This window comes from Castor canadensis, chromosome 7 (genome assembly GCF_047511655.1).
Source record: "Castor canadensis chromosome 7, mCasCan1.hap1v2, whole genome shotgun sequence".
Lineage (NCBI taxonomy): Eukaryota > Metazoa > Chordata > Mammalia > Rodentia > Castoridae > Castor > Castor canadensis.
Window position 1 is genome coordinate 156,316,529 of NC_133392.1, and position 26,498 is coordinate 156,343,026.

At 46.3% G+C, this 26,498-nt stretch overlaps 2 protein-coding genes across 23 annotated transcripts in view; one reads left to right on the forward strand and one right to left on the reverse strand.

Annotated features, from left to right (window-relative positions):
• Nucleotides 1–24,245, forward strand: part of LOC109698426 (beta-catenin-interacting protein 1) — a 134,116-nt gene extending 109,871 nt beyond the window's left edge. For 6 of the 8 annotated variants that reach the window (XM_074081411.1, XM_074081409.1, XM_074081412.1 and 3 more), the window contains 16 exons: nt 1,110–1,305; nt 5,951–6,159; nt 7,269–7,418; nt 7,528–7,713; nt 10,775–11,023; nt 11,382–11,503; nt 14,835–14,997; nt 17,438–17,494; nt 18,529–18,686; nt 18,938–19,086; nt 19,265–19,491; nt 20,022–20,192; nt 20,358–20,503; nt 21,588–21,723; nt 22,019–22,203; nt 22,603–24,245. In XM_074081411.1, coding sequence (XP_073937512.1) covers nt 1,110–1,305; nt 5,951–6,159; nt 7,269–7,418; nt 7,528–7,713; nt 10,775–11,023; nt 11,382–11,503; nt 14,835–14,997; nt 17,438–17,494; nt 18,529–18,686; nt 18,938–19,086; nt 19,265–19,491; nt 20,022–20,192; nt 20,358–20,503; nt 21,588–21,723; nt 22,019–22,203; nt 22,603–22,800 — 2,702 coding nt within the window. In that variant the 3' untranslated portion in view covers nt 22,801–24,245. The remainder of the gene's footprint in view (nt 1–1,109; nt 1,306–5,950; nt 6,160–7,268; nt 7,419–7,527; nt 7,714–10,774; nt 11,024–11,381; nt 11,504–14,834; nt 14,998–17,437; nt 17,495–18,528; nt 18,687–18,937; nt 19,087–19,264; nt 19,492–20,021; nt 20,193–20,357; nt 20,504–21,587; nt 21,724–22,018; nt 22,204–22,602) is intronic. The other 2 variants (XM_074081413.1, XM_074081414.1) reach the window with 1 other exon arrangement.
• Pik3cd (phosphatidylinositol-4,5-bisphosphate 3-kinase catalytic subunit delta) overlaps nt 23,241–26,498 on the reverse strand; it is a 49,535-nt gene continuing 46,277 nt past the window's right edge. For all 15 annotated transcript variants that reach the window (XM_074081397.1, XM_074081404.1, XM_074081405.1 and 12 more), the window contains one exon: nt 23,241–26,159. In XM_074081397.1, coding sequence (XP_073937498.1) covers nt 26,022–26,159 — 138 coding nt within the window. In that variant the 3' untranslated portion in view covers nt 23,241–26,021. The remainder of the gene's footprint in view (nt 26,160–26,498) is intronic.

Genomic DNA, 26,498 nt, shown 5'->3' on the forward strand with positions numbered 1-26,498 from the left:
GATCAAGGGTTCTTTATCTCCCTCTTATGAATATTAACCCACTAACTTGTTTATAAAATTGGGAATCAGCCCGTAAACAGAAGCAACTGTCATGCTCTTTTACCCCTATTTATTCTCCTACTTTGTTTCTCTTTTTTTTTTTTTTAAATGTATCGATGGAAATTGTATGTAATGAGATCCTTGGTTAGAAATATCTAGAAATCAGACATCCATTTGAACTACATGTATAATGCTGTATGTTTTGTTTAATTGAACCTCAGAGGTTTGCTTTGTAATGATTTCTTTACTCGTTGGAATTGTGGAAGAGTTCAGTCTTATTTTTATGTGAAATATGTTTTGTGAAGTTTCATTCATACATCAAAATACTTATACTTGTTCTCCCATGGGCAAGAATGGAAACATGGGATTTTAAACTCCTATTTAAGCTTCTATGCCAACTTAGCTTTAGCCAAGTTCCCAGGCCGGGGTCTCTTCAGGTTTGATAGGGGAAAGCCTAGCAAATCCCTCCCGTGGCAGCTGGGTGGTGGCTGTTGAAATGGATGCCTGAGAAGTTGGTATTTCTACCTCATTTAGCAGTTTGTTTTGATTCCCTAATTTTAGCCAGGCTCATTGCACAGGAAGACTTGATTCTTTTTCTTGACAGAATGTCTGTAATTATGGTGCTGGTCCTATATCTCATGCTTCTTCCTCTCTCAACACTTAACTGCATTTTATCCTCTCTCTGGTCCATACCCAAAGAACTGCCCATCCCTGGGGTGCCCAGGGCAGCCTGGCGTGCTCAAGACATTGGCTGTTGGCTAATGAGACTCCTTTGACCCTCGAGCGGCCTAAGTGCTCCTGTGGAATGCCTGTCTGTGTCTTCTCTCTCTCTTTTGTATTCCTGCATGAATGGATGCAAAGTAAATGAGTTGCTTGGAAAGCCCGAATCCGCTTCTCTTACTAAAGCCCTAGAACTCACCCGTGTGAAAGCACAGTGCCCCTGCTTTGTCCACGGGCCCTCCAACCCTCTGGCTGCCCAGTTGTTGTCGTTTTTTTTCTTGGTGGGAGGAGGGCATGTGTGGAAGGTTTGCCTGGTAGACCTTGTAACCTGCTTTGCTTTGACTCCGCAGGTGAGATTTGTGGCTTTAAAATTCATGGGCAGAATGTCCCCTTTGAGGCAGTGGTAGTGGATAAGTCCACGGGTGAGGGAGTGATTCGTTCAACGGAGAAACTGGACTGTGAGCTGCAGAAAGACTACACGTTCACCATCCAGGCCTACGACTGTGGGAAGGGGCCCGATGGCACCAGCGTGAAGAAATCTCACAAGTAAGCAAGCTGGGCAGAGAGTGAAAATAACCTACTGAGTAAATGTGTTTGCATATGAAGGAAACAGTGGTCATCGCCCCAGCTGAGATTCTCGTGTTTTGAATTTGGCTATAGAACAGGATCATAAGGTATTTGAGGGCAGGAACTGAGTCTGTGTGTTCACTTGCGGGTGCAGCCCCTGGCAAGATACCTGCGTGCCATAGGCTTTGAAAAATAAATGAATAATTTTATCTTACCAGTAAGGAAACAAACATTCAGAAAGCCCACTTTTTCCTGAGGAAGATTGTTTTGCTGTTATGTTTTCCCGTAAATTCTGTAGGTGTGGGATAACTAGCCCTGGGAAGGAATAGAGCAGACCTGTGTGTGGCCATTTGCCCCTGCCAGCTGAGAACTGCAGTATAGCAGAGGACATGACAGGTTTAGAATTCCACCCTTTCTCTTCTTGCTAACCCTTCACCATCAGGCAAATGTAATGTTGCTGAGCCTCAGTTTCTCCTTACTACAACTCCTGAGAAAGAGGGGTATGGGGCAACATGCGGTCGTATACCCACTGTGAAGGCATGCAGATGCGAGGCCTTGGTGTGTGGAGGCTTTGTGAACAGTGGAGTATCATATGCCAGGGAATCACTCCTTATTTATTTATTTAGGTGGTATTGGGGTTTGAACTCAGGGCTTCATGCTTTCTAGGCAAGAACTCTACCACTTGAGCCTCTCTGCCAGCCCTTTTTGAGTTGGATATTTTCAAAATAGTCTTGCAGACTATTTGCCCGGGTTGACTTCGAACTGTGATCCTCCTGATCGCTGCATCCTGAGTAGCTAGGATTCCAAGAGTGAGCCACTGGCACCTAGCTCACTCCTCATTGTTTACACATGTGAAAATACTTTTTCCTTTGAAAGGATGTGTTTGTTTGCATGGCACTGTGTATGAACCCAGGGCCTTGTGCATGCCCTCCTACTGAGCTATACCTCCCACCCAAAAGCATTATACTTTTTTTTTTTTTTTTGGCAGTACTGGAGTTTGAACTCAGAGCCTAGACTTTGAGCCACTCCACCAGCCCTTTTGTGTGAAGGGTTTTTTCGAGGTAGGGTCTCACAAACTATTTGCCCAGGCTGTCTTCAAACTGTGATCCTCCTTATCTCTGCCTTCTGAGCAGCTAGGATTACAGGTGTGAGCTACCGGTGCCCAGCAAAAGATCACATTTTGATCAGAGACTTTGTTGACCCAGAAACATTTCCTGACCAATAGCTCTTGAAAGCTACAGTTTTCTTTATTTGGAGCTTGGTCTGATGGCACCTGGTGCCTTGTTGGTAACCAAGCTGAGGACATGGAAAGTGGGCAGCCAGGGGTTACCTTCTGAACTTACTCATTTGTGGAGTTGGTACTGAATCCAGAGGTGGGCTGCTCATGCCTCTCCCTCCTCCTTAGAAGTAGGACAGAATTTGTTTTACTTCTTATAATCATACTTTCTCTATTTCTTATCACTTCTCCTTTGGTTCTTATTTCCCCCTAGATTTTGCATTAACATATCTTTTACTTTACAATCAGAGAGCAAACAGATGTCTGATACAGTTTATTTCCCTTCTTCATGTCCTGTCCCATGTGTCAAAGAAAATACCAAGTCTCTTATTACATTACTGATTTTTAAAAATCAGCTGCCTTGGGCAGGGATGTGGTTCAAGTGGTATACTTACGTAGCATGCGGGAAGCCCTGAATTCAAATTTCAATACCTCTTCCCCAAAAAATTCCTTTCTTTTTTTCTTTTTTTTTTGGTGGGACTGGAGTTTGAACTCAGGGCTTTGCTAAGTAGGTGCTCTGCTGCTTGAGCCACACCATTTTGCTCTGGTTATTTTGGAGATGGGGTCTCACGAACTGTTTTCCTGGGCTGGCCTCAAACTGCAATCCTCCTGATCTCAGTCTCTCAACTAGCTAAGATTACAGGTGTGAGCCATCAGCTGGCTTTAAAAGAAAAATCCTTTCAGGAATACAAATAGGTAAAGAAACTGTCAAAATATCCCTATTTGCAGACGACATGATCCTATACCTTAAAGACCCAAAAAACTCTACTCAGAAGCTTCTAGACATCATCAATAGCTATAGCAAGGTAGCAGGATATAAAATCAACATAGAAAAATCATTAGCATTTCTATACACTAACAATGAGCAAACGGAAAAAGAATGTATAAAAACAATTCCATTTACAATAGCCTCAAAAAAAATCAAATACCTAGGTGTAAACCTAACAAAAGATGTGAAAGACCTCTACAAGGAAAACTATACACTTCTGAAGAAAGAGATTGAGGAAGACTATAGAAAGTGGAGAGATCTCCCATGCTCATGGATTGGTAGAATCAACATAGTAAAAATGTCGATACTCCCAAAAGTAATCTACATGTTTAATGCAATTCCCATCAAAATTCCAATGACATTCATTAAAGAGATTGAAAAATCTACTGTTAAATTTATATGGAAACACAAGAGGCCACGAATAGCCAAGGCAATACTCAGTCAAAAGAACAATGCAGGAGGTATCACAATACCTGACTTCAAACTATATTACAAAGCAATAATAATAAAAACAGCATGGTACTGGCACAAAAACAGACATGAAGACCAGTGGAACAGAATAGAGGATCCAGATATGAAGCCACACAACTATAAGCAACTTATCTTTGACAAAGGAGCTAAAAATATACGATGGAGAAATAGCAGCCTCTTCAACAAAAACTGCTGGGAAAACTGGTTAGCAGTCTGCAAAAAACTGAAACTAGATCCATGTATATCACCCTATACCAAGATTAACTCAAAATGGATCAAGGATCTTAATATCAGACCCCAAACTCTTAAGTTGATACAAGAAAGAGTAGGAAATACTCTGGAGTTAGTAGGTATAGGTAAGAACTTTCTCAATGAAACCCCAGCAGCACAGCAACTAAGAGATAGCATAGATAAATGGGACCTCATAAAACTAAAAAGCTTCTGTTCATCAAAAGAAATGGTCTCTAAACTGAAGAGAACACCCACAGAGTGGGAGAAAATATTTGCCAATTATACATCAGACAAAGGACTGATAACCAGAATATACAGGGAACTTAACAAACTAAATTCTCCCAAAACTAATGAACCAATAAAGAAATGGGCATGTGAACTAAACAGAACTTTCTCAAAAGAAGAAATTCAAATGGCCAGAAAACACATGAAAAAATGCTCACCATCTCTAGCAATAAAGGAAATGCAAATTAAAACCACACTAAGATTCCACCTCACCCCTGTTAGAATAGCCATCATCAGCAACACCACCAACAACAGGTGTTGGCGAGGATGCGGGGAAAAAGGAACCCTCTTACACTGTTGGTGGGAATGTAGACTAGTACAACCACTCTGGAAAAAAATTTGGAGGCTACTTAAAAAGCTGGACATCGATCTACCATTTGATCCAGCAATACCACTCTTGGGGATATACCCAAAAGACTGTTACTCCAGAGGCACCTGCACATCCATGTTTATTGCGGCACTATTCACAATAGCCAAGTTATGGAAACAGCCAAGATGCCCCAGCACTGACGAATGGATTAAGAAAATGTGGTATCTATACACAATGGAATTTTATGCAGCCATGAAGAAGAACGAAATGTTATCATTCGCTGGTAAATGGATGGAATTGGAGAACATCATTCTGAGTGAGGTTAGCCTGGCTCAAAAGACCAAAAATCGTATGTTCTCCCTCATATGTGGACATTAGATCAAGGGCAAACACAACAAGGGGATTGGACTATGAGCACATGATAAAAGCGAGAGCACACAGGGAGGGGTGAGGATAGGTAAGACACCTAAAAAACTAGCTAGCATTTGTTGCCCTTAATGCAGAGAAACTAAAGCAGATACCTTAAAGCAACTGAGGCCAATAGGAAAAGGGGACCAGGAACTAGAGAAAAGGTGAGATTAAAAAGAATTAACCTAGAAGGTAACACCCATGCACAGGAAATCAATGTGAGTCAATGCCCTGTATAGCTATCCTTATCTCAACCAGCAAAACCCCTTGTTCCTTCCTATTATTGCTTATACTCTCTCTACAACAAAATTAGAGATAAGGGCAAAATAGTTTCTGCTGGGTATTGAGGGGGGGAGCGGGAGGGGGTGGAGTGGGTGGTAAGGGAGGGGGTGGGGGCAGGGGGGAGAAATAAACCAAGCATTGTATGCACATATGAATAATAAAAGAAAAATGAAAAAAAAAAAAAAAAGAAAAATCCTTTCAAATAAAAATTGGCAATCTTGTTTTTAGGACGTGGGAGAATCAACCCAAATTTCTGTTGGAACTTTTTTGAAACAGGATCTCACTGTACTGCCCAGCCTAGCCTGGAACCCCAGGTAGCCCAAACTGGCCTCAAACTTGATCCTCCTGCTTCCACCTCCCCAGTGCTGGGATTATAGGCCTGTACCAATATGCTGGCCCTATTTTAACTTTCTGTGGTCTACATGCTAAATTCAAAATAATGAAGTTTGGTTTATTTTTTGTCCTCATCATTTGAATTTTGGGAAACAAGGTACCAGAAAAAAAAAATTAGAACTAGGGCAGAATTAGTATCCTTTGGTTAAAAAAAAAATAGAAAACACTCCTCCAAAACAGCTTTTTTCCCTTTGTCCAGAGCAACTGTCCATATCCAGGTGAATGATGTGAACGAATATGCCCCTGTGTTCAAGGAGAAGTCCTACAAAGCGACAGTCGTGGAGGGGACGCAGCATAGCAGCATTCTGAGGGTGGAGGCCTTGGACGCAGACTGCTCCCCTCAGTTCAGCCAGATCTGCAGCTATGAGATTGTCACTCCAGATGTTCCCTTCACCGTGGACAAAGACGGTAAGGACACAGGAGCCTATTTCCTTCAGAGGGGAGAGCAGCCTCCAGTGACATGACTCTTTTTTACCCTGTTGTCTTTGAACCTACATTTATCTTTTTCATCAGAGCATCAGGGACGCTCACAGGTTGACTGAAGACCTGCCTTGGAGGGTGCAGTTCACATTTGAGTTTTCAACCCAATTTAACAGCTTCTTCTCCGGAACCCAGAGGTCTGAGTCCTTCTGGGCTCCCCTCTTTTTCCCTTGCCACCCAAATCAAATACAGACCTCCACAAGCATGCTTTTATTTCCTGTCTTCTCACTTTTCACCCCTATGCATCTGAATGATGTGGACCTTTACTTAGTCTTCTTTTCCATTCAGTTAGAACCTTTACCTCCTTTGGTTTTTATTACCCATGTTGGGAATGGAATCCAGGATCTCATGCATGTTAGGCAACTGCTACCACTGAGCTACATCCTCAGCCCTTCTGCCTCATCCTGACAATGAGGGTGAATATCTTTCTACCTTTGCCAGCCTCTTCATCCTTAGTAACTAAACAGAAGAAACGCTAGGGCTCAATTTCTCTAATGGTGTCTCCATTGTTAATGTGCAGCACAGAATTACAGGTGTGGTAGATAACTTCATAGATACGTGCATTCATGTTCAAAAAGCAGCCTTCTTTCTGAGGAGGAAGAGGAGCAGATCTCTCTCGCTCTCTCTCTCTCTTTTTGGTGGTAGGGATTGAGACCAGGGCCTTGTCTCACACATGCTAAAGGCTCTGCTGAGCCACATCCCCAGTTCAATCCCAACTTTTTCTTTAAGGAAGTAAATATTTTAGCAGAAGATCTTGTATTTAATAGTTGAGGTATTTGAATTATTTTTTCTTTTAAAATTCTCTTACATGTAAATTATTAAATGTTAAAATTACTGTAAAGCCATGGGAATAAATGGGGTGGGTCCTGCCCATCTTTAAATGCTGTGGGTTGGGTGTGATGTGTCCCCAGGCTCAGGTGGATGGCTGGTGTGAAGGGTCTGAGTTAGTCTCTACAGGGATCAGCACAATGCATTTTGCAGTCAGCCTAGGATGTCAGAAGTGAAGAGGGGTCTCACTGTTGTCCCTTCTCTGCCAGGTTATATAAAAAACACAGAGAAGCTCAACTATGGGAAAGAGCACCGATACAAGCTGACCATCACCGCCTATGACTGTGGGAAGAAGAGGGCCACGGAAGATGTCCTTGTGAAGATCAGTGTCAAGCCTGCCTGCACCCCTGGGTGGCAAGGTGAGCTACAGCCTCCTCAGCTCCCATGTCTGTCCCGAAAGCCTGGACACCACAGAAACCTAAACTGTGTGTTCCTCTCCCCACCATGCCAACTCATGGGCCAACACAGGCTGGAGCAATAGGATTGAGTATGAGCCCGGCACGGGAGCTTTGGCTGTCTTCCCAAACATCCACCTGGAGACATGTGACGAGCCGGTCGCATCAGTGCAGGCCACAGTGGAGCTGGAGACCAGCCACATAGGAAAAGGCTGTGACCGAGACACCTACTCAGAGAAATCCCTTCACCGGCTCTGTGGTAAGGAGGCCTGGCATCCCCACGCCTGCCAGTCTTTGGGGAAGACGAGACCTTAGAGCTGGAAATACTTGTCTTTGTTGTGTGTGTAATTATCACACCAAATTACACCATGAAGAAATTAGGAACGGCCTCATGTCCATGGCAGACAGTTAAGTAAGTTAGAGTGTCTATGCCGTGAATTGCCCTGTAGGCATTATAAATTACGCTATAGAAACACACTGAAGAGAATGTATGTATGTGTCACGGGTGGACATGTCAGACTCCATGCTCTGAAGTGGATTACTGGCTCCTTTTCATCCTTGATGAACTTTTAGGAAGTACATAAACCCCTGAAATTTACTCAGAAGTGTGTGTGTGTGTGCACGTGTGTGTGCACATTTGAAGCACCGCTGATTTGAAGAAGGAAACATACATTGAAAGTCAGCCAAATAAGGAGCTGAGTGACTGTTGTGTGTCTGCCTGGGAGGCTGAGGTAGGAAGATCACTTGAGTTCAGGAGCTTGGGGCCAGCCAGAGCTATGACTGATGCCTATAATCCCAGCTACTCAGGAGGCAGAGATGGGGAGGTTCATAGTTGAGGCCAACTGGGGCTAAAAGTTAGTGAAATCCTATCTTAACAAATAAGCTGAGCATGGTGGTTCACATCTGTAATTCAGCTGTGCAGGAGGCATACCTTGAGTGGTTAAAAAAAAATAAGAAATGGAGCAACTTTTATATGAAATGAGATGTTCAGTTAAGAACTGACAAAAAATAAGGTAACGCAATAGCTTTTGGCAAATATATGGAGCAGAAAATCAATGCTAAGGATACACCTAAGCTGGAGGCTCAGCGACTTCACACATCATCAACCTTGTGGGGACATTGAGAGACCGAGTCATTGGGACACCAGCCAGTGGTGAGGCTCGCTCTCTCCACCATCAGATATGGACACTTTGGTTTAATCTAAATGAAGAGATCAGGTGAGGATTCCTGTCCTGGTAGCTGCTGGAGGAGAATGCTGTACGGGGCTGATGATGAAATGCCAGGATCTCAAGTGGCCTGTTTATAATTGGCAGGGTCTTTTGTGTTTTGAGATGCTTTGTAACAGTTTTTTTTTGGTTTTTTTTGGTGGTTGTACTGGAGTTTGAACTCAGGGCCCCGAGCTGGCTGGGCAGGGAGGCCATGTCTCCCTCCCCTTTTGCTTTGGTTACTTTTGAAATAGGGTCTCAAGTTTATGCCCAGGCTGACCTGGATTGTGATCTTCCTATTTAAATTTGTCACGTAGCTGGCATGACAATTGCGTGCCACTGTACCCCACTTTGTGTTTTTGTTTTGAATTGGTTGAGATGGCGTCTTAGACTTTTGCCTGGCCTGGCCTCAAACCACAATCCTCCCAATCTTTGCCTCCCAGGTAGCTAGGATTATAGGCGGGAGCTGCCACATCTGGCTTCAGAACAGCTTTTTAGGGAATGTTTTCCTAAACTGACTTTCTTTTCACTGTCCCAATAACAGCCATTTAGATTTAGGCAACAGTTTTCTTATATAATTAAAAATTGTTAGATGGCAAATAAACAAAAGGAGAAAATTCTACAGTGTTCTGGCCATCCAGTGATGAGTATATTTATACAAGTACGTGATTCTTGAGTCCACAGACTTACAGTCAGGTATGTAAGTTAGGAAGTTGAGAACATTTTCCATTTTTAAATTGTGCTTACAAGTATAACATATAAGACTGACTTTTTGGACTGGAGGCATAGCTCACTGGTATATTATTTACCAGGCCTGTGTAAAGCCATGGGTTTGATCCTCAGTACTGCCAAGAAAAGAAAGAAAGAAAAACATTCTTCTCTGATAATACCACTCTTACGGTGTTAAACGAATGTTTTCCCAGCAGAACAGCTGAAAGTTAGGAAGAACAGAGAGAATTAGTAGTTAAATCTGGCCTATGACATACCACATGCCAAGTACTTTCATGTGCTTTACCTTTACCGACAGGTCTGTGGTGTAGCTGGGATTGACCTTGTTTTTACAAGGGGATAAGTAAGGTTACGGTATGCCAAGTACCTTGCCAAAGGACACATGGTAGAGCATAGCAGAGCTGGGATTGGACCGAGAGCTTTCTTTACTCTGAAGACCAGGCTGGTGTACTGGAGTCAGGCTGCCCCCAGGATTAGAAAAGTCAAGAACAACAACTAAGTAGGGAGAGCTTGCAAAAATTTTTTTGCTGGATAAGTTTAAAAGAAAATTTGGAGGCTGGAGGTACAGCTTAGTGGTAGAGCATGCATGAGGCCCTGGGTTTAATCCCTAATGCCAAAAAGAAGAAAAGAAAATTTGACCTTGATGTTAGGTAAGACAGTTGTGAAATTTTTTTCCCTATTCTTTAATTTAAACTAGGGGCATAATCTCGGGGGCACGGGTGCTCATGGAGAGGTTTATAAGAGGCTGTTTAGGAACAGCTTCTAAGTCCTCCTGGGAGATGAGTTAAAAAAGTTACAGAGTATGTATAGTGAACTCTTATGCAAGCATTTAAAATTATTCTGTAGAAGAATTCTGAAGAGTGTATGTATATATTATATATGGACATGCCAGGACTCCAGTCGAGTTAAAAAAAAAATCCGTCGGGCGCCTGTAATCCTAGCTACTCAGGAGGCAGAGATCAGGAGGTAGAGGTTCTAAGCCAGCTTGGGCAAATAGTTCATGAGATCCTTTCTTGAAAAAAAACCTTCACAAAAAAGGGCTGGTGGAGTGGCTCAAGATGTAGGTCCTGAGTTCAAACCCCAGCACTGAAAAAAAAAAGAAAAATCCACCGTGATGTTCATAAAAGAGGACTTGGGGGTGTTAATATCCAAATGGCACGTACTCAGGTGAGAGGATAAGAAACACTCCACTATTGTGCATCTCCTCTCATTTAAAAAAGCATCCACAGTTATCACTCATTTTTGTTTTAAAATCCCTTTTGAGGGAAAGTAAACTATAACTAGCAAATGGTAAACCTTAAGGTAAGGCTTGTGCCTCAGCGTGGTTGTGAACCTCGTAACTTTCTATTCCTCGTGGAACTGACATTGGGCGTGCTGTGGTTTTAGGGGCCGCTGCTGGCACTGCTGAGCTGCTTCCTTCCCCCAGCAGCAACTTAAACTGGACCCTCGGCCTCCCCACTGACAACGGCCACGACAGTGACCAGGTCTTTGAGTTCAATGGCACTCAGGCAGTGAGGATCCCAGATGGCATAGTGTCCCTCAACCCCAAAGAGCCCTTCACAATCTCCCTGTGGATGCGGCATGGGCCTTTCGGCAGGAAGAAGGAGACCATCCTCTGCAGTTCAGACAAGACAGGTCGGTCACCCTTCGGTATGCAAGGTTGTTCTTCAGTGTCTTGGGGTAGTGGCCAGAGGCAGGTACCTCTGCTTTCCCCAAAACCCCCCAGGGGCTCGTATTTGTTCTGGGACACTGTCCTCAAGAGACGTGGCCTTCAGGAACATACTAACTAGTGTTACTTGGTGGATTGTCAGCAGCTATCATGTGCCAGCTTCTCAGTAAAACGCAAGTGTATTTGTTCTTAAACCCTGCCTCATCCCACCTGGACGGTTTATTATGCGGATAAAATTGTGTCTTCAAAATTCATTAAGGAAATGGCTCTTATTTCTACCTTGGGTCTTAGGTTGGCAATTTACCCATAGAACTGTCTTTGCAGATATGAACCGACACCGTTACTCACTCTATGTCCATGGATGCAGGCTGATTTTCCTCCTTCGTCAGGATCCTTCTGAGGAAAAGAAATACAAACCTGCAGAATTCCACTGGAAGCTGAATCAGGTGAGCAGCCCAAAACCTCACCTTAATTAGGTGGTGCTACCTTGTGCAGTGATGTCATGGTTGCTATGTCTGTGGGTCACAGTAGAGCAAATTAAATCCACTTAAGTCCTTTCTACTGAAAGCCTACTTTTTTTTTTCCATGTATGTATTTTATACATAAAATACTGGTATAAAATTAGTTTTATTGTGGGGTTTTTTTTTGTTTTGTTTTGTTTTGTTTTTTAGCACTGGGGTTTGAACTCAGGGCCTCACACTTGCTAGGCAGGTGCTCTTACCACTTGAACCACTCTGCCAGCCCTTTTTTGTGATGGTTTTTTTCCAAGATAGGGTCTTGAAAACTCTGCCCATGGCTGGCTTTGAAACATGATCCTCCTAATCTCTGCTTCCTGAATAGCTAGGATTACAGGAGTGAGCCACTGGTGTCTGGCTAGAATTATGTATTTAAACTCAAAATACCATTCTAATTTATTGAAATAAGGATCCTTTGCTTTGATATTGGGATGGAGAACCTTGCATTTATTTATTCATCATTGTTTAAGGTCTTGGCCCCTGACTAAGTCCCTTCTGGGGTGACTCAGCAGTTCAAGGGCACACAGGATGTTTTAAATTTTCAAAGAACCAGCAATCTGGACATCTTTCAGATGCCACACAAACCACCTGCTTAAAATAGTTTACAGTTTTGACATGAGATCACATTACTAACACTCCTTTTGATGATATCATGTCTTGGCAAAGCTCATTTTCCAGCAGTTGCTGTGATAAGTACTGCCCCAAAAGGAGGGGAAAAGCAAATATCAGGTGAAACAATCTACATGTTACAGGAAAAAGGGGGTGCTGTAAACCTAGAAAGCCTCATTACAATTGGAACAGACCTTTTCCTCTCTTGACAAGAAGGGTGTCTTTGGCCCTTAGCTTGCTTTATTTGGTTTATGGAATGGACAAAGGCTGACATGTTAGAAGCACCTGTCTTTGTTAAAATGTAACATCGTCTGAAACAGTTACAAGATAGACAGGAATACAGGAAGTGACTGTAGAGATGGAGTGTCCACTTGGTTGTGTTCATCTCTTACTGATGTGATTTCTACTTATGTAAATAATTTTTTCTATGAAGTCTTTTTACCATAGTTCTGTTTTGTTTTTTTTCCCAAGAAATTTAAGAGAAGTATATTCTTAGAAAAAAAAAAAAAAACGTTTGCAGTGTAAATAGACATTTTAGGTATGCTTCTGTTATAGTAACCGTAGTCTGGCATGTTTAGTTTCTTCTGATCACATATTTTTAAAGACTGTTATAGAAAATTTCAGACATACAGAAATAATTAGTGGAAAGAACAACACTGCATACCCTTCGCCTGACTTCATCAGTGGCCAGCTCTTAGCTTCTTTCATTTTTACTCCTGTCATCTGTAAAAAATGACTCCATAATTTTCACAAAATCAGAGAGCATTTTGATTTCTAGACATGCATATTTCATTATTGTGTCTCTAAGAGATAACATCACAATACTTTCTTCACATCTTTAAAAAATGAATAGGAACAAGGGCTCAGTCATAGAGCACATACTCACCATGTGTGGGATCCTGGATGCCCAGTGCCAAATGAAAAAAATCAACAATTCCAGCCAGGCGCCAGTGGCTCATGCCTATAATCCTAGCTACTCAGGAGGCAGAGATCAGGAGGATCACGATTCAAAGCCAACCTGGGAAAGTAGTTCAAGAGCCCCTATCTCGAAAAAAAACCCATCAAAAAAGGGCTGGTGGAGTGGCTCAAGGTGTAGGCCCTGAGTTCAAGCCCCAGTACCAAAAAAAATTAAAAAAAAACCAATTCCTAGTATCATCAAACATCCAATAAATGTTCAAATGTGAAGTTGTTTCATAAATATTTTTGTTTCTGCAATTTGCTTGTTTGGATCAAGATGCAAATATAGGGCCATGCATGGAAATTGGTTGGTAGATATTCATGGTGCCCATTCACAGCAGAAAAGGAACTCAGTTGAATTTGACGTAGAGCCTGAGCTGTATGTCCTTACTTATTTTTATTTATCTAACTTAATTTTGGTGCTGGGAATTGAACCTGTTCATGCTTCTGAGCTACCCCCCAAATCTGCCTAAGTCCCTATTTAATTTTTTTTTGGAGGGTGGGGTTTGATCTCAAGCCTTTGCACTTGTAAAGGAAGCAGGCACTCTACCACTTGAGCCACACCTCCAGTCCTGTTTTGCTCTGGTTATTTTAGAGATGGGATCTCTTGAACTATTTGCCTGGGCTGGCCTCAAACGGAGATCCTCCTTATCTCAGCCTCCTAAGTAGCTAGGAGTCTAGGTATGAGTCACTGGCACCTGGCTGTGTTCCTGTTTGGATCACCAACTTAGACATTGACAAAGAATCCCAGTTGCTTTGATTGCCTACATGTGGCTGGCACAATTTTCAGAGTAGCTTCTGACATGTATTCAAATACTGATCAATAGACATTTTCACACACTGTTCACAGTTTCTTCAGTCTACACAGATCAGAATTCAGGGGTTGATCTTTTTCTGTAAGGAAAAAAAGGTAAACCTTTCAGAAAAAAAAATATGCATTTTTATTGAGTGCCTGATTCTGAGATTGGAGGTGCTTTTTATTTTGATTCAGAAAAGGCCAGGTGGCAGCCTAACTCATCTGTTAGGAAACGGATATCCAGCTGCTGATTCAGGAATTTCCTGGTGTCATCCTATTGGTGGAGAATTGGGCCACTCCCTATTTGGGGGCCCTGTCCTATGATGAATGCTATCTGGTTTGAAATGCCCTAGAAATTATAGTGCTGTCGGGTCCCTTTGTTTGGTTTTTTGGTAGAACTGTAGTTTGAACTCAGGGCTTCACACTTGCTAGGCAGGTGCTCTATCACTTAAGCCACACCCCCAGCTCTTTTTGCTTTAGTTATTTTTCAGCTAAGGTTTGTGTTTTTCCTGGGGCTGCTCTTAGACAAGATCCTCCTACCTATCCCTCCATGTAGCTGGGATAACAGGTGCATACCACCCAGCCCAGCTTCTTGTTGAATTGGGGATCTTGCCAACCTGTTTCCCAAATTGGCCTTTAACCATAACCCTCCTGATCTCTGCCTCCTGAGTAGCTGGGATTACAGGCATGTATTACCATACCAGGCACCTTGTCCCTTTTTGGTCAGATGTGTTTTCAGAACACTTCATTGTTTGATTTTTGGGGGTTTTTTAAATCCTTTTTAGGAAGATAGATGTTTCCTATGCATTTCTTATTTTCCATACCCAGCTGAACTCTCTCAGAGTTGTGTCCTTGGATGAGAGGCAGGTTGACATTTCATGCTTCCTTTTTCCCTGGTAGGTCTGTGATGAGGATTGGCATCACTTCGTCCTCAATGTGGAGCTCCCAAGTGTGACACTCTACGTGGATGGTGTTTCTCATGAGCCCTTCTCTGTGACTGAAGATTACCCGCTTCACCCAACCAAGATAGAGACTCAGCTCGTGGTTGGCGCTTGCTGGCAAGGTAGCAGTCACCAGGCCCTGTTCCCCAAGCCTCTTTACCATGTTGGTGGAAGCAGCTCTTATAAGCATCTTAAATTCTCAGTCCTGTTCTCTTTATCTTTGCCTGTGTGCAGCCTTTTCGGGGACATGGCTGATGTCACATTTGGACACAGCCCTAGCTGTGCATGTGTTTTGGACCAGAGCACACCATCACCCTTCGCTGTGAACCTGGGAGGGAGTGGTACACAGAGGGAGAGTGTAACTCGTAGAACCAGTTTATAAATTAATCTCTTTATTGAAGTTTACAAGGACAAAGAGGCAGGATTCAACAGTCAGGCACAGAAATGTAAAGGATTCTCCTGAGTGTTTAGCCCTTGACAACCTGGCAGAACCCAGTAGGGGCTGCTCACTTTCAGCATGGCCACATTGAAGAGAATCTCTGGGAATCTACTGAAGGACTAGGGAGGGAGACAATTCCCACCACGAGAGCCAAAGCTACTACTTAGTTACCAAGTGCCAGCTGTGTGCTGCTTACTTTATATACATTATCTTAGGTAATCCTCAAAGTCTTGTCGTGTAGCTATAGGAACTGGGGCTCCAGGGTTCCCAGATGGTTAATCACAAAGCTGGGATCTGAACCTGAAAAGCCAGTGTACCTCAGGCTCCTGCCATGACCCACCAGACCAGGACTTTGAACTCGTCTTGTGGAATGGAGCCTTCCTGTGGTGAAAGTTGTAGACTCTGTAATCTATAATACACAGTACATCGTTTTACCTGTGAAATCTAGGCAGCCAGTTAAATTGAAATAGTGCTACAAATTAAAGGACCAGCTCTGTGTTCTAGAAATACCCATGGTGCTCTGTTAACAAGTGAAGAACAAGCTTTTGTAAAATAATGGCTATAATTTTACAGTCGTGAAGAGCTTTGTGACAGTACATTGATATCTGCAGCTACATGGTATGATACGGAAATATCAGTGATTTCTGCTGGTGACAATGTTACAGTTATCGCAAACACTGCTGTGGTTTGCAGCCTACTTTTATAATCAAGGAAAATGCTGAATTTTAGAAGTTAATGAAAATAAGCATGAATTGTTCTCATCCATGTTCATGGATGCCTCAGTCTACCTTGGAGGGGAGGTTCATGATCTTACTTTGACACTTGCACTTGACTTCATCTTGTGTCATTTCAGGTGTCAACATCACTACACATGCTTGTTAAGTAGACCTTTTGAATTTTTATTTTGCCCCTCTGGGTTAGAATTATGAAAGAACCTCGTTCTAAGACAGATTTTCTTATTTTAGGAGAATTTGAATTTCATAATTTTTCTCCAGTCTTTTGGGTACAGAGGAGTAAGATAGCATACTGGAGTGAACCTCTTCAGCAGATCCTCAGATTTAATTTTGGTTGGTGACAAATATCCATGAAGAAGTAGATGTGACACCAAGCTATGAGAAATTTATACGGGAATACAGGAAGATTTTAGTTGATATTCTTAAAATTCAAATGTGCTTCCTAGATGAAACAATAATTTCTGAATAATATTTTGAAATAATAAAAATATAAGTATAACCCTGTGTTATGGGGGAAATTGTGATGGGTGCGGAGCAGCAAGCGGCTTTACCAGGGCACGGGTCTGGCCTTGCTGGAGACACATCCCCACACTTACTGCACGTAAGGTGCCTAAGCAGGCTGCCGAAGCCAGTGTTGCCGGGCACCCGGGAGAGTAGAGGTGTTTCTGCTACAGAGCAATCCTTCTTGTGTTGGTTCTAGCCTCGACTATGTCAGGCACCCTCCAGCAGGCTTCAGATTCTGAGCCCTGATCTGCCACTGCAGAAGCTGCAGCTGGCGAGGGGCCCAGGCCCACCGGGGGTTCTGTTTCTGTGGGTGAGTTCCTTCACTGTCTCCCTTCCCTCTCAGAAAGAGTGCCTAGAAATGTTACTGAGAGTCCAGACATGGTGAACTTGTTTTGAGTTTCCAAAATATAGACTTGTGTTCACCATATGCTGGGTTTTGGGTCCTTGGTCTGCACAAAATGTCTTCCCCGTTTGCAAGAAGGTGCTGTTGGTCCAAAGTTGGTTCGTTTACATCCAGTCCAGCACTGCAGTTGGGGCTGAGCGTCCTTGGAATCTCCTACTTTGGCTGAGCAGATCAGTGCATTTAGTGCTTTTATTAATACATGCTTTTATTAATCTTATTTTGAATTTAATTTGTGTTCAAGCAAGGGGATATGGGAGGATGGAATAAAAGAATTCAAAGTAAGCGTGGGGTTTTAGATCCCCCTCTGAGAAGAGGTGACCAAAAGTAAGCTTGCAGCCAGGTGGAAAATGTCCCAAAAAGGGACATGAGGGAATTTTCTCTTGGGGTTTCATATTTGGTTGCTTCAAAACTGATATTCGTGGTCCAGTTGGAAGACCCTAACCTCTTGGTCCTTCTGTATTGTCTTTGTCTTGCTTTTCCAGAGTATTCAGGAATTGAAAATGACAATGAAACTGAGCCTGTGACTGTGGCCTCTGCAGGTTGCTGGATTTTTTCCCCTACAGTTCACTATTGTGTTTCATTTAAAGATGAGACATCAATTCATCCCATGTCGCATGAAATGTGCCAGTTGCACTCAGGGCCTGGGCACCCATTCAACTGCTTCCTGTGTTATGCTTCTCCATTGCCTCCTGGGACTGCCCTTTTCTTTCTGTCCTGACCCATTGAAATGGGGTGGGGGTACCTGCAGTACAGTGAGTTCCTCACTGAGTCCTAGCCACATCCCACTGCCCGAGGCTCCCTGCTGGACCCTCCCAGGCCAGACATGGCGCTCCTGAGGCTGAGCTACAAGACAGGAAAAGATTCGTTTCTAGATTTTCTGTTCTAGGTGATACTGAGTTCCACAGAGATGTTTCTTACAAGTCTCGATTCCTAGTGATAACTTGCCAAGCCCCATGCCCTATCTGAGTGAGACAGCTGGTGAGAGTCAGTCTCCTCTGCTAGCACAAGTGTGGAGCATGGTGTTGGGCTCTTCGTTGTTGTCTCAAGGGCCATGCTCAGGGTGCGTGTTACGGCGTCTTCCCTTGCGGGTCCTCAGAAGTGGGAGATAGGAACGATAGGGTTGGACAAGGCAGCAGCTTCCTGAAAGACCTCAGCAGAGGCGTTGGTGGTGACTGCCCCTTGTCCTGCTGCACTTGTACTTGCATGGCTTCACCCTGAACCTGTGTTCCAGTAAGGAAAGCAGCCTGCGAGGTGCTCAGCTGACCTCGGGGCAGGGCTGAAGAGGGAGTGGCCAGTGGCCAGATGGGCAGGGACTCCAGTGGGATCCCTGGGCTTCTGGGCTTCAGGTGAGGACGACCTCCAGTTCCCTCCTCGCCAGGCCGTGTGCATGAGCATCAGCAGTTTAATTTCTTCATAATACCTCCACATGGATTGCAAGGCTAACAGGATTTGGTCTGAACTAACCTGCATGCCTATCCATCGAGCTGCCACCACTGGTAACACTGCATTGGGAAGTGACTGGGGGCATCCGGGCCACATGCCCGATTTCTCACTTCTGCCCTCTCTTCCAAAGGTGGCGACCTACACATGACACAGTTTTTCCGAGGCAACCTGGCTGGTCTAACAGTCCGCCCTGGGAAACTGGCGGATAAGAAGGTGATTGACTGTCTGTACACCTGCAAAGAGGGGCTGGACCTGCAGGTCCCCGAAGACAGTGGCAAAGGCGTGCAGGTAACTCTGAGTGCCCACTTACACAGACATGGCCACAGCATTCTAGTACCTAGACCACAGATGGGGAGGCCAGTGGGGTACAGCGGGAATTAAGGGTGGATGTTGTTTGCACCTGCGATGTTGCCATCATGTAAAAGAGGGTCTTGTATCATCCCACCCACGGGAGTTACAGTTTACACATCACCAAAGCAGCCAGGGCCTCTGCTCATCGGAGCCTCACTGTCCTTGCTCTCCCTTTGGCATGGTTTCAGATCCAGGCCAGCCCCAGTCAGTCGGTGTTGACCTTGGAGGGAGATGACATTGGGGAGTTGGATAAGGCCATGCAGCGCGTCTCCTACCTGAACTCACGGCAGTTCCCCACACCTGGCATCCGAAGGCTCAAAATCACCAGCACAGTCAAGTATGTCCCGGTTTTTACAGTAAGCATCTATGGTCAAATTAGAGAAAGCATTCCAGGAGGGGCTGCCATCTGTCCCTTCTGGGTACTTGAGGAATCCCGTGGGGTCTGCCTCTGCAAGCCTTTGGCATGTGAGAGGGCTCTTGAGGCCCTAACTCTTCCCGCCTACTTTTTGCCGCAGGTGTTTTAACGAGGCCGCTTGCATCACAGTCCCCCCAGTCGAAGGCTATGTGGTGGTTTTGCAGCCCGAGGAGCCCAAGATTAGCCTGAGTGGTGTACACCATTTCGCCCGAGCGGCTTCTGAATTTGAGAGCTCAGAAGGCGTTTTCCTGTTTCCTGAGCTTCGGATCATTAGCACCATCACCAGAGAAGTGGAGCCCGAAGGGGATGGGGCTGAGGACCCCACAGGTAACGCAGCTCTGCCTGGGCTAGTACCTGCTGCAGCTGGAAACCCATGTGCTGCCACTTACATACGGGGCTCCCTTTTTCTGGGGGTGCAAAGGGAGTTAATGTTTCAGTGCTGTGGCTGAGTCTGCTTCTGGAACCTGACTGTGGTTGGAGTCATTATGATCTTTGGAAACCCACGGGCGGGGGTTGGTTTCTTTTCCTGACTGATACCAGGGTCTGAGATGTGTGTAGCTTGAGGCCAGCCCAGCAGGACTGTCCCCACTATTCTTGCTCAGGACTCATTAAGTACCCCAGTTACTTACTTACTTACTTACTTGGTGCTGGGGATGGAGCCTGGGGCCCTGTGTATGCTGAACATGCACTCTGCCACTGAGCTGCACCCCCACTTCATAAAGTGAGTCTCCCCAGCTTCAATCACTGGTCCTCAGAAGGGCTTTGTGAGCTTGAGCACGAGCCGGCCATCCGTTGGGGGGGTGACACGTCGCTGGTCCCCATGGCCTCTGAAAGTTCTGGTTGGGCCATTTCTGCAGTTCAAGAGTCCCTGGTGTCCGAGGAAATCGTGCACGACCTTGATACCTGTGAGGTTACGGTGGAGGAGGAGGAGCTGAACCCAGATCACGAGAGGCTGGAGGTGGATGTGGCCTGCCTGCAGCAGAAGGGCATCGAAGTGAGCCACTCTGACCTGGGTGTGGTATTCACAGGTGAGAAGCTGGAGCGAGTATTCTGCCTTTGTTTCTTGCTCAGAAAGCCACACACGTGTGGCCCATTGGCTTAACTGACCCAGGTGCCTGACCTTAACCACCTGGGCCTCTGTTCAGGTTCTTAACTGAAGCCACTTAGCTCATTTCTCACTTTCCACCCTGCAGGCGTGGACACCATGGCCAGTTACGAGGAGGTTCTGCACCTTCTGCGCTATCGGAACTGGCATACTAGATCCCTGCTTGACCGGAAGTTCAAGCTCATCTGCTCTGAGCTAAATGGCCGCTACCTCAGCAACGAATTTAAAGTGGAGGTGAGTCCTGGCTCTCAGCCCCATGGGCCAGCAGCAGTGGTACCCAAGTTCCCTGACTCTGTGTCTTCATGTTGGCAAACGCCAAATTTTTAGTGCATTCTGGTAGTAATTATGGCTTATCCCAGGGCTGGCGGCCTCTTCCAGCCTGGGGTCTGCTGCAGGGTAGACATGTGGGCTTGGTCACGCTTGGGGCCCAAGCAGAGTCACTGCTCCACTTTTACTGCCTTAGCCCAAATAGAGCCTGAGGGGCCTGAGAGAGAGGTTTAAAAGAACCTGAGGTAGGGAGTGCCATGAGGAGGGTGTGAGGCTGTTTCTTGAGGTTTCACAATGTGAGAGATACATGAGAACACAGGTGTAGAAAGAATAGCCCTACGGAACCAAGGGGTCTTTATAGCTGTGCCAGGTCACTGTTCCTGTTAAGAGTAAAGTCAGGTCCCTGGCTGGGAGAGGGGCTGACCCAGGGACTAACACCAGGTAGAGCTGGAGCTGCTGAGGCTGGTGGTGGTCTCTGTCATGACAGAGAGCAGCTTGTCGTGCTCTGAAGCTGTCAGCAGCCTCTACTGCAGCTTCTTCCTGGCTCAGGCCTCAGTGGTTTGGGAAAATGGACCCAAAGCTGTTGCTAGCAATGGACCATCTCCACTGTGACTGCAGTGATAGAAGGCTAAATTGACAATGCTGAGAAGAATTGGAGCAAAGGGACTGATTCTGAAGGGAACCAAGGTGCTGCGAGTTGGGCTCTCTCATGTGGCCGTCTTGGGGTGAAGGAGGAAAACGCTGTACGCCAGTGCTTTCCCACTGACTCAGGAGAAGCACCTGTGCTGTTTCTACTCTGAAGCCACGGATTCCTTTATATGATGCACTATAAGTAAGTTATTAGGAAAGCACTGTGTTTCTTGTCTGGCGACATCAGTGTTACAGCATTTTCTAAATGCTTACTCTTGATTTTTTTCTTGTCACAAATGGCAGACCTGTTTGCTCCCAGCACGGTCCAGAGACCACTCAGAGCAGCACAGCTGTCAGCTGCTAACTCCGTTTCTCTCTTGGGCACGCAGTATGCTGATTTCAGTGATCTTTCTCTCTGCAGGTAAATGTGATCCACACAGCCAACCCCGTGGAACACGCCAACCACATGGCTGCCCAGCCACAGTTTGTTCACCCTGAACATCGCTCCTTTGTGGACCTGTCAGGCCACAACCTGGCCAACCCTCACCCATTCGCAGGTAGGACAGTGGGGGAAGTGTCCATGCAGGGGCCAGGTAGACCCCAACATCACCCATCGCTGTGTCCCCATAACTGTCACACACAAGGAAATGAAAGCTTACCCACAGCCATAGAGCGGAACGTGTGAGCAAGCCAGGGTGCGTCTGCGCAGACCCTTTTCCTCCTAGACCTCGGGGGTCAGGCGAGGCATTCTGACCAACTTGGTTTGACCTAGCATGGTTGAGGAAGTCAAGGGCAGGTTGGCTGGCTGATGACATAACTAAAGCTCTGTTTTGCTTTTCAACGCCACGGCAGTGGTCCCCAGTACTGCGACTGTTGTGATTGTGGTGTGTGTCAGCTTCCTGGTTTTCATGATTATCCTGGGAGTATTTCGGATCCGGGCAGCACATCAGCGAACCATGAGGGACCAGGACACAGGGAAGGAGAATGAGATGGACTGGGACGACTCTGCCTTGACGATCACCGTGAACCCCATGGAGGTAGGAGAAGATGGACCCCTAGATCTGCCGCACAGCTCCACAGGCCAGGCTGGGCTAGGCTCAGCGTAGCATGGTGCCTTTGATTTCACATGCCCGTGTCACTTAGGCTGAACAATAGCTCCACGAGGTCAGGGGTACTCATTTTCAGATGGGTAAACTGAGGCTCAGAGGCCTTGTTGAAGGTCATACTGCCTATAAACATAGGAAAACCTAGGAAATTGGGCTCTGTTCCCCAGCCAGGAGCACCCCTCTCCCCACAGGCACGGACTCCATGGGACCACAGTGGGGAGTCACTGGGGAGTCTCACTGGGGGTGTTTCCCTTCCTCTGTGGCTCCCAGGAGGTGGTCACTGGGTGATGGGACCATGAGCTGAACTCACACTTGCTGTCTGTTTGCCAGACATATGAGGACCAGCACAGCAGTGAGGAGGACGAGGAAGAGGAGGAGGAGGAGGAGAGTGAGGATGGGGAAGAGGAGGAGGACATCACCAGTGCTGAGTCAGAGAGCAGTGAGGAGGAGGAGGGGGTCCCAGGAGATGGCCAGAATGCTACCCGGCAGCAACAGTTGGAGTGGGATGACTCCACGCTCAGCTACTGACCACGTGCCCCCAGCTGCCTGCTCCCGCCTCAGAAGACTGCCACCCCTGTCCCAGCCCCATGGGTCCACGATGTACAAAGTCATTTTGGCCAGCAGGTCTGCAGACCCCTCCCCATCGCTGATCGTCCATGTGCTTGGTGTGTAGAACCGTAGGCTCCCGCTCTCTGCCCTCCCTTTGCCCGGATCGCTCTGCCACTTATGCCAGGAGCTGGCACTTCCTTCTGGCCTCATCCTGCTGCTGCATCCTGGGGGTGCCATGGCCCCACATGTGTCTGGTGTCCCCTATGTGCCAGTGGCACGAAGATGCCGACCCTTTCACCTCCAGGAAAGCTTCAGTGACTGGACTTGGTGACAAAGGGTAAAAGTGCTCACTCCCACCTGGTAACCATTGTTTCGTTTCTTTTCTTTTTTTTAAAGTTTTTATTTTTTCCAAACTAGTGCATGTATAAAATGGCAGAATGGGGGTTAATATGTAGATGACCAAATGACTTTTTAATATTTGTAAATAAATCGGGATTCTCTGTGTCCTTTGTGCTAGTGTAGTCCAGGAATGTAACGTGAGGTTCAGCAAGCCAGGCACAGGAGGGCTCTCAAAGCTCCTAGACCCCTCCCTCATCTTCTCCCAAGAAGCCAGGTTGGAGAGGCCTGCCCTGCCCTTGCTTGGGTCTCCATGCCGGGCGGATGGGTTGGGGGCCATAGGCTTTGGTGTGCTGCTCCTGGGACCAAATCAGGGTTCCATGTTTGGAGGCCGGTCTTGTCTTTGGAATTCTACCGGTTTCTAGTTTGGTATTGGGGATGAGGCTGTTTGGTTCCCTGGCCTCTTTTACACACTCGCTCCACGCACTGAGCAGCCTGGGCTCATCGTGTGCAGCCTCGTAGCTGATGCTTAATAAACGTGCATTTCCTGCTGATGAAAGCATTTCTAGCTCATGGAGACTGACAGCTGTTTTGCAAACTGACCACCTGGGTTGGAGCTTATAATGGGCCTGAGAGATCTAAGACCCTGAAGGCAAGCTGCTAGAATGTTCCAAAACAGACCCTGTTTCCTCCTCAGGGCCCCTGCCAGGATGCCCCCTGTCATGGGGGAGCAGGAAAAATCCATACCCCAGTAGCCAGGAGTCCTGCTGCAATGGTTAGGCAAAAGGAAAAAAAGTCACGTCTTAAACTCCAGCACTTCGCTTTTTACTACATGTCAAGCTTTAGACTTCCACGCCTGGGGGAATCATTTTGAACACTGTCCTAGGACTCTCATTGCTAGTTTTGAGGACACTGACAGCTGTGCTGTGTTCTGTGTGGCTGCTGTTCTGTGTCCTGTCCCTATAGCTGCTCTGTTTAGACAATGGAAAGATGCTGATGCAGAGAGGGACACAGGTCCCCTCTGGATGTGTGTATTGATGCTAGGTCGGAAAGTACATACACTACAATAAATTCTGGTTCTAACTCCAGCTGGAATGGGGTCTGTTTTCTGTCTTGTTTTGTTTTAACCTAACAAGCATTCCCTTGTTTCTTTCTGAGCCAAAACGTAAGAACATAAAAAGGCTTTTATTTCCCCCCCTGCCTTTACCTCTCATGTCAGGGTTGCACAGACCAGTCTCAGTATTACGGAATTTGCCTTTCTCATACAGAAACGTGAAATGACTTAAAAAAATAGAAAATACTCTTGCCAGGCACCCAGACTGTTCACCCAACAACACAGCAACGCCAAGGGTGTGCAAAGTCTGCAGCCCGCACCGGGGAAGCACCCAGACTCGTTTCAATAAATAACAAGACATACACACGTACACACCGCTTCTCCTATTCCCACGAAGGTGTGGGGCTGAGGGACTGCAGCGTCTAGTTGGGAACCAGAACATGGTCACTGGCCACCATGGACCAAGCAGATGCTCTGTGGTGGCACCAGTTGCCGCTGGACCCCTGGCTCATCAAAACAGAGTGAGCTGGCACTGGGCTCCTTTTTAAGCCATGCATCTGGGCTGCTGAGGGGCAGCGGCTGCTGGTTTTGCTGAAACGTGGCAGATACCAAGAGACCAGCAGAGAGCGTGGCGGGTCCTGAGTTGGCAGCTAATGCATCAGGTTCACCACAGGCTTCTTTTTTCTTTAGTTTGTGGGGGGATGGAACCCGGGCCCGTGTGCACGTTAAGCTCTATGCTGCTGAGCTATGTACCCCAGCCTACTGTGGGCTTTAAAAAGGCCAGGATCCTAGCCCCATCACCAGAGTGGGCTTCGGAAGGCTGGGAGAGGCCCAGGTCCTGCACTTGTAAAGCTGTTCTGATCCAGCCCTTTTGAGAGGTCTGAGGCTAGGCCTAGACCGTTTCGAACTGAGTACTGTCAAAGAGAAAGATGACATTCACCCCTCATGCCCACACTCCTGCCACCTGATTACTCCCAGCAGGTTCTCAAAGGTGATAGCTCAGAGGGATCAGGTCCTGTCCCTTTACTGCAACTTCCTTCAGAGACAGCTTATCCATCACTGCACAGAGGACTCCACACTTGGCTTGTGACCAGGATGAGCTGAATCCCCTCCAGTCTTTTCAACACATCTCAAGGATCAATGTAGATTACACTTGGTGGGGGCGGTGTCCTCCCCATCCACAGAAGTTCAGGAAGTCGTTTGGCTATTATTATCAGCAAATAAAAGAGGTGACGGTGTCCCCGTACCCAAGAGTCACTTCAGCAGTGAAGAGTAAGCATCCCTGAGTCTAGAGGGTATCCTGGCTTCCTCAGGAGCTGCCCAGGACTTGATCGATGGAGGACACGCAGGGTGGGCCACACACAGGTGGCAGAGGTGAGCCGAGGATCGAGGTGTTCTGTCTAGTTGGAGGCATCAGGTGAGTGCTAGGTGCCAAGATCCAGGCAGTCCGGTGGAAGCCTAGAAAGAAGGCGCCCCTGGAGAAGAATGATCACTGCTGGGCTGAGATCCACCAGAGGGAAGATTTGGGGTTCCAATCCTCCAGCTGAGAGCAAGGTACAGACTGCAAGTGCCTGACTCACAGTGCTCTGCGTGGGGACGTGCCCCGTGGTTGCATTTCCATTTATGGCTGTTTTGTTCCTTAAAATATTTGTAGTCATAAATAAATAACCAGTGTAAACAAAAGGCAATTGTGTGGTTCTTTCCCATGAGGTGCAGTTGAGGCTTTTAGGCCCCTGATAGGAAGCCTGAGGGCACCTAGTCCACAGGACAGACGGTTGAGGGGACCAGTGTGGCAGCCAGGAAGGGGCCACTACTGCCTGTTGTCTTTGGACACGTTGTGTGCTAGCCAGTTCACTTTAGTCTTCCAGCTCTCCCGCAGGGCTTCATTGAACTTAACCCGGAAGTGCTTCAGTGCCTCCTCCTCTGTTTTCCCCAGTGCCAGGGAGTCCTGAGACAGAATAGTCAAGGTAGGGTCATATTCTAGGGAGCCCTGTCCCTGCTCCATCATGCAGACCTATCTGCCTGCCTATTCTGCTCCCTTGGGGTATTTGAAATTCCCTGAAAAACTACTGCTGAAAGGAATTAGGAGAGAGGTGAGCAACTCCCTCAAGGAAGCTCCCAAACCCAGACCGGTCCCTTGCCCCCCTCGGCCCCCACTGATTCAGTTGCCAAAGGTGTCCTGGCCTGAAGCTCTGAAACAGGAGGACAGAGGCAGCTTCAGGGGATGCCCAAGCAGGGTCTGTGGCCCATCCTCCCCACCCCAAACTGAAGACATGGGAACGAAAAC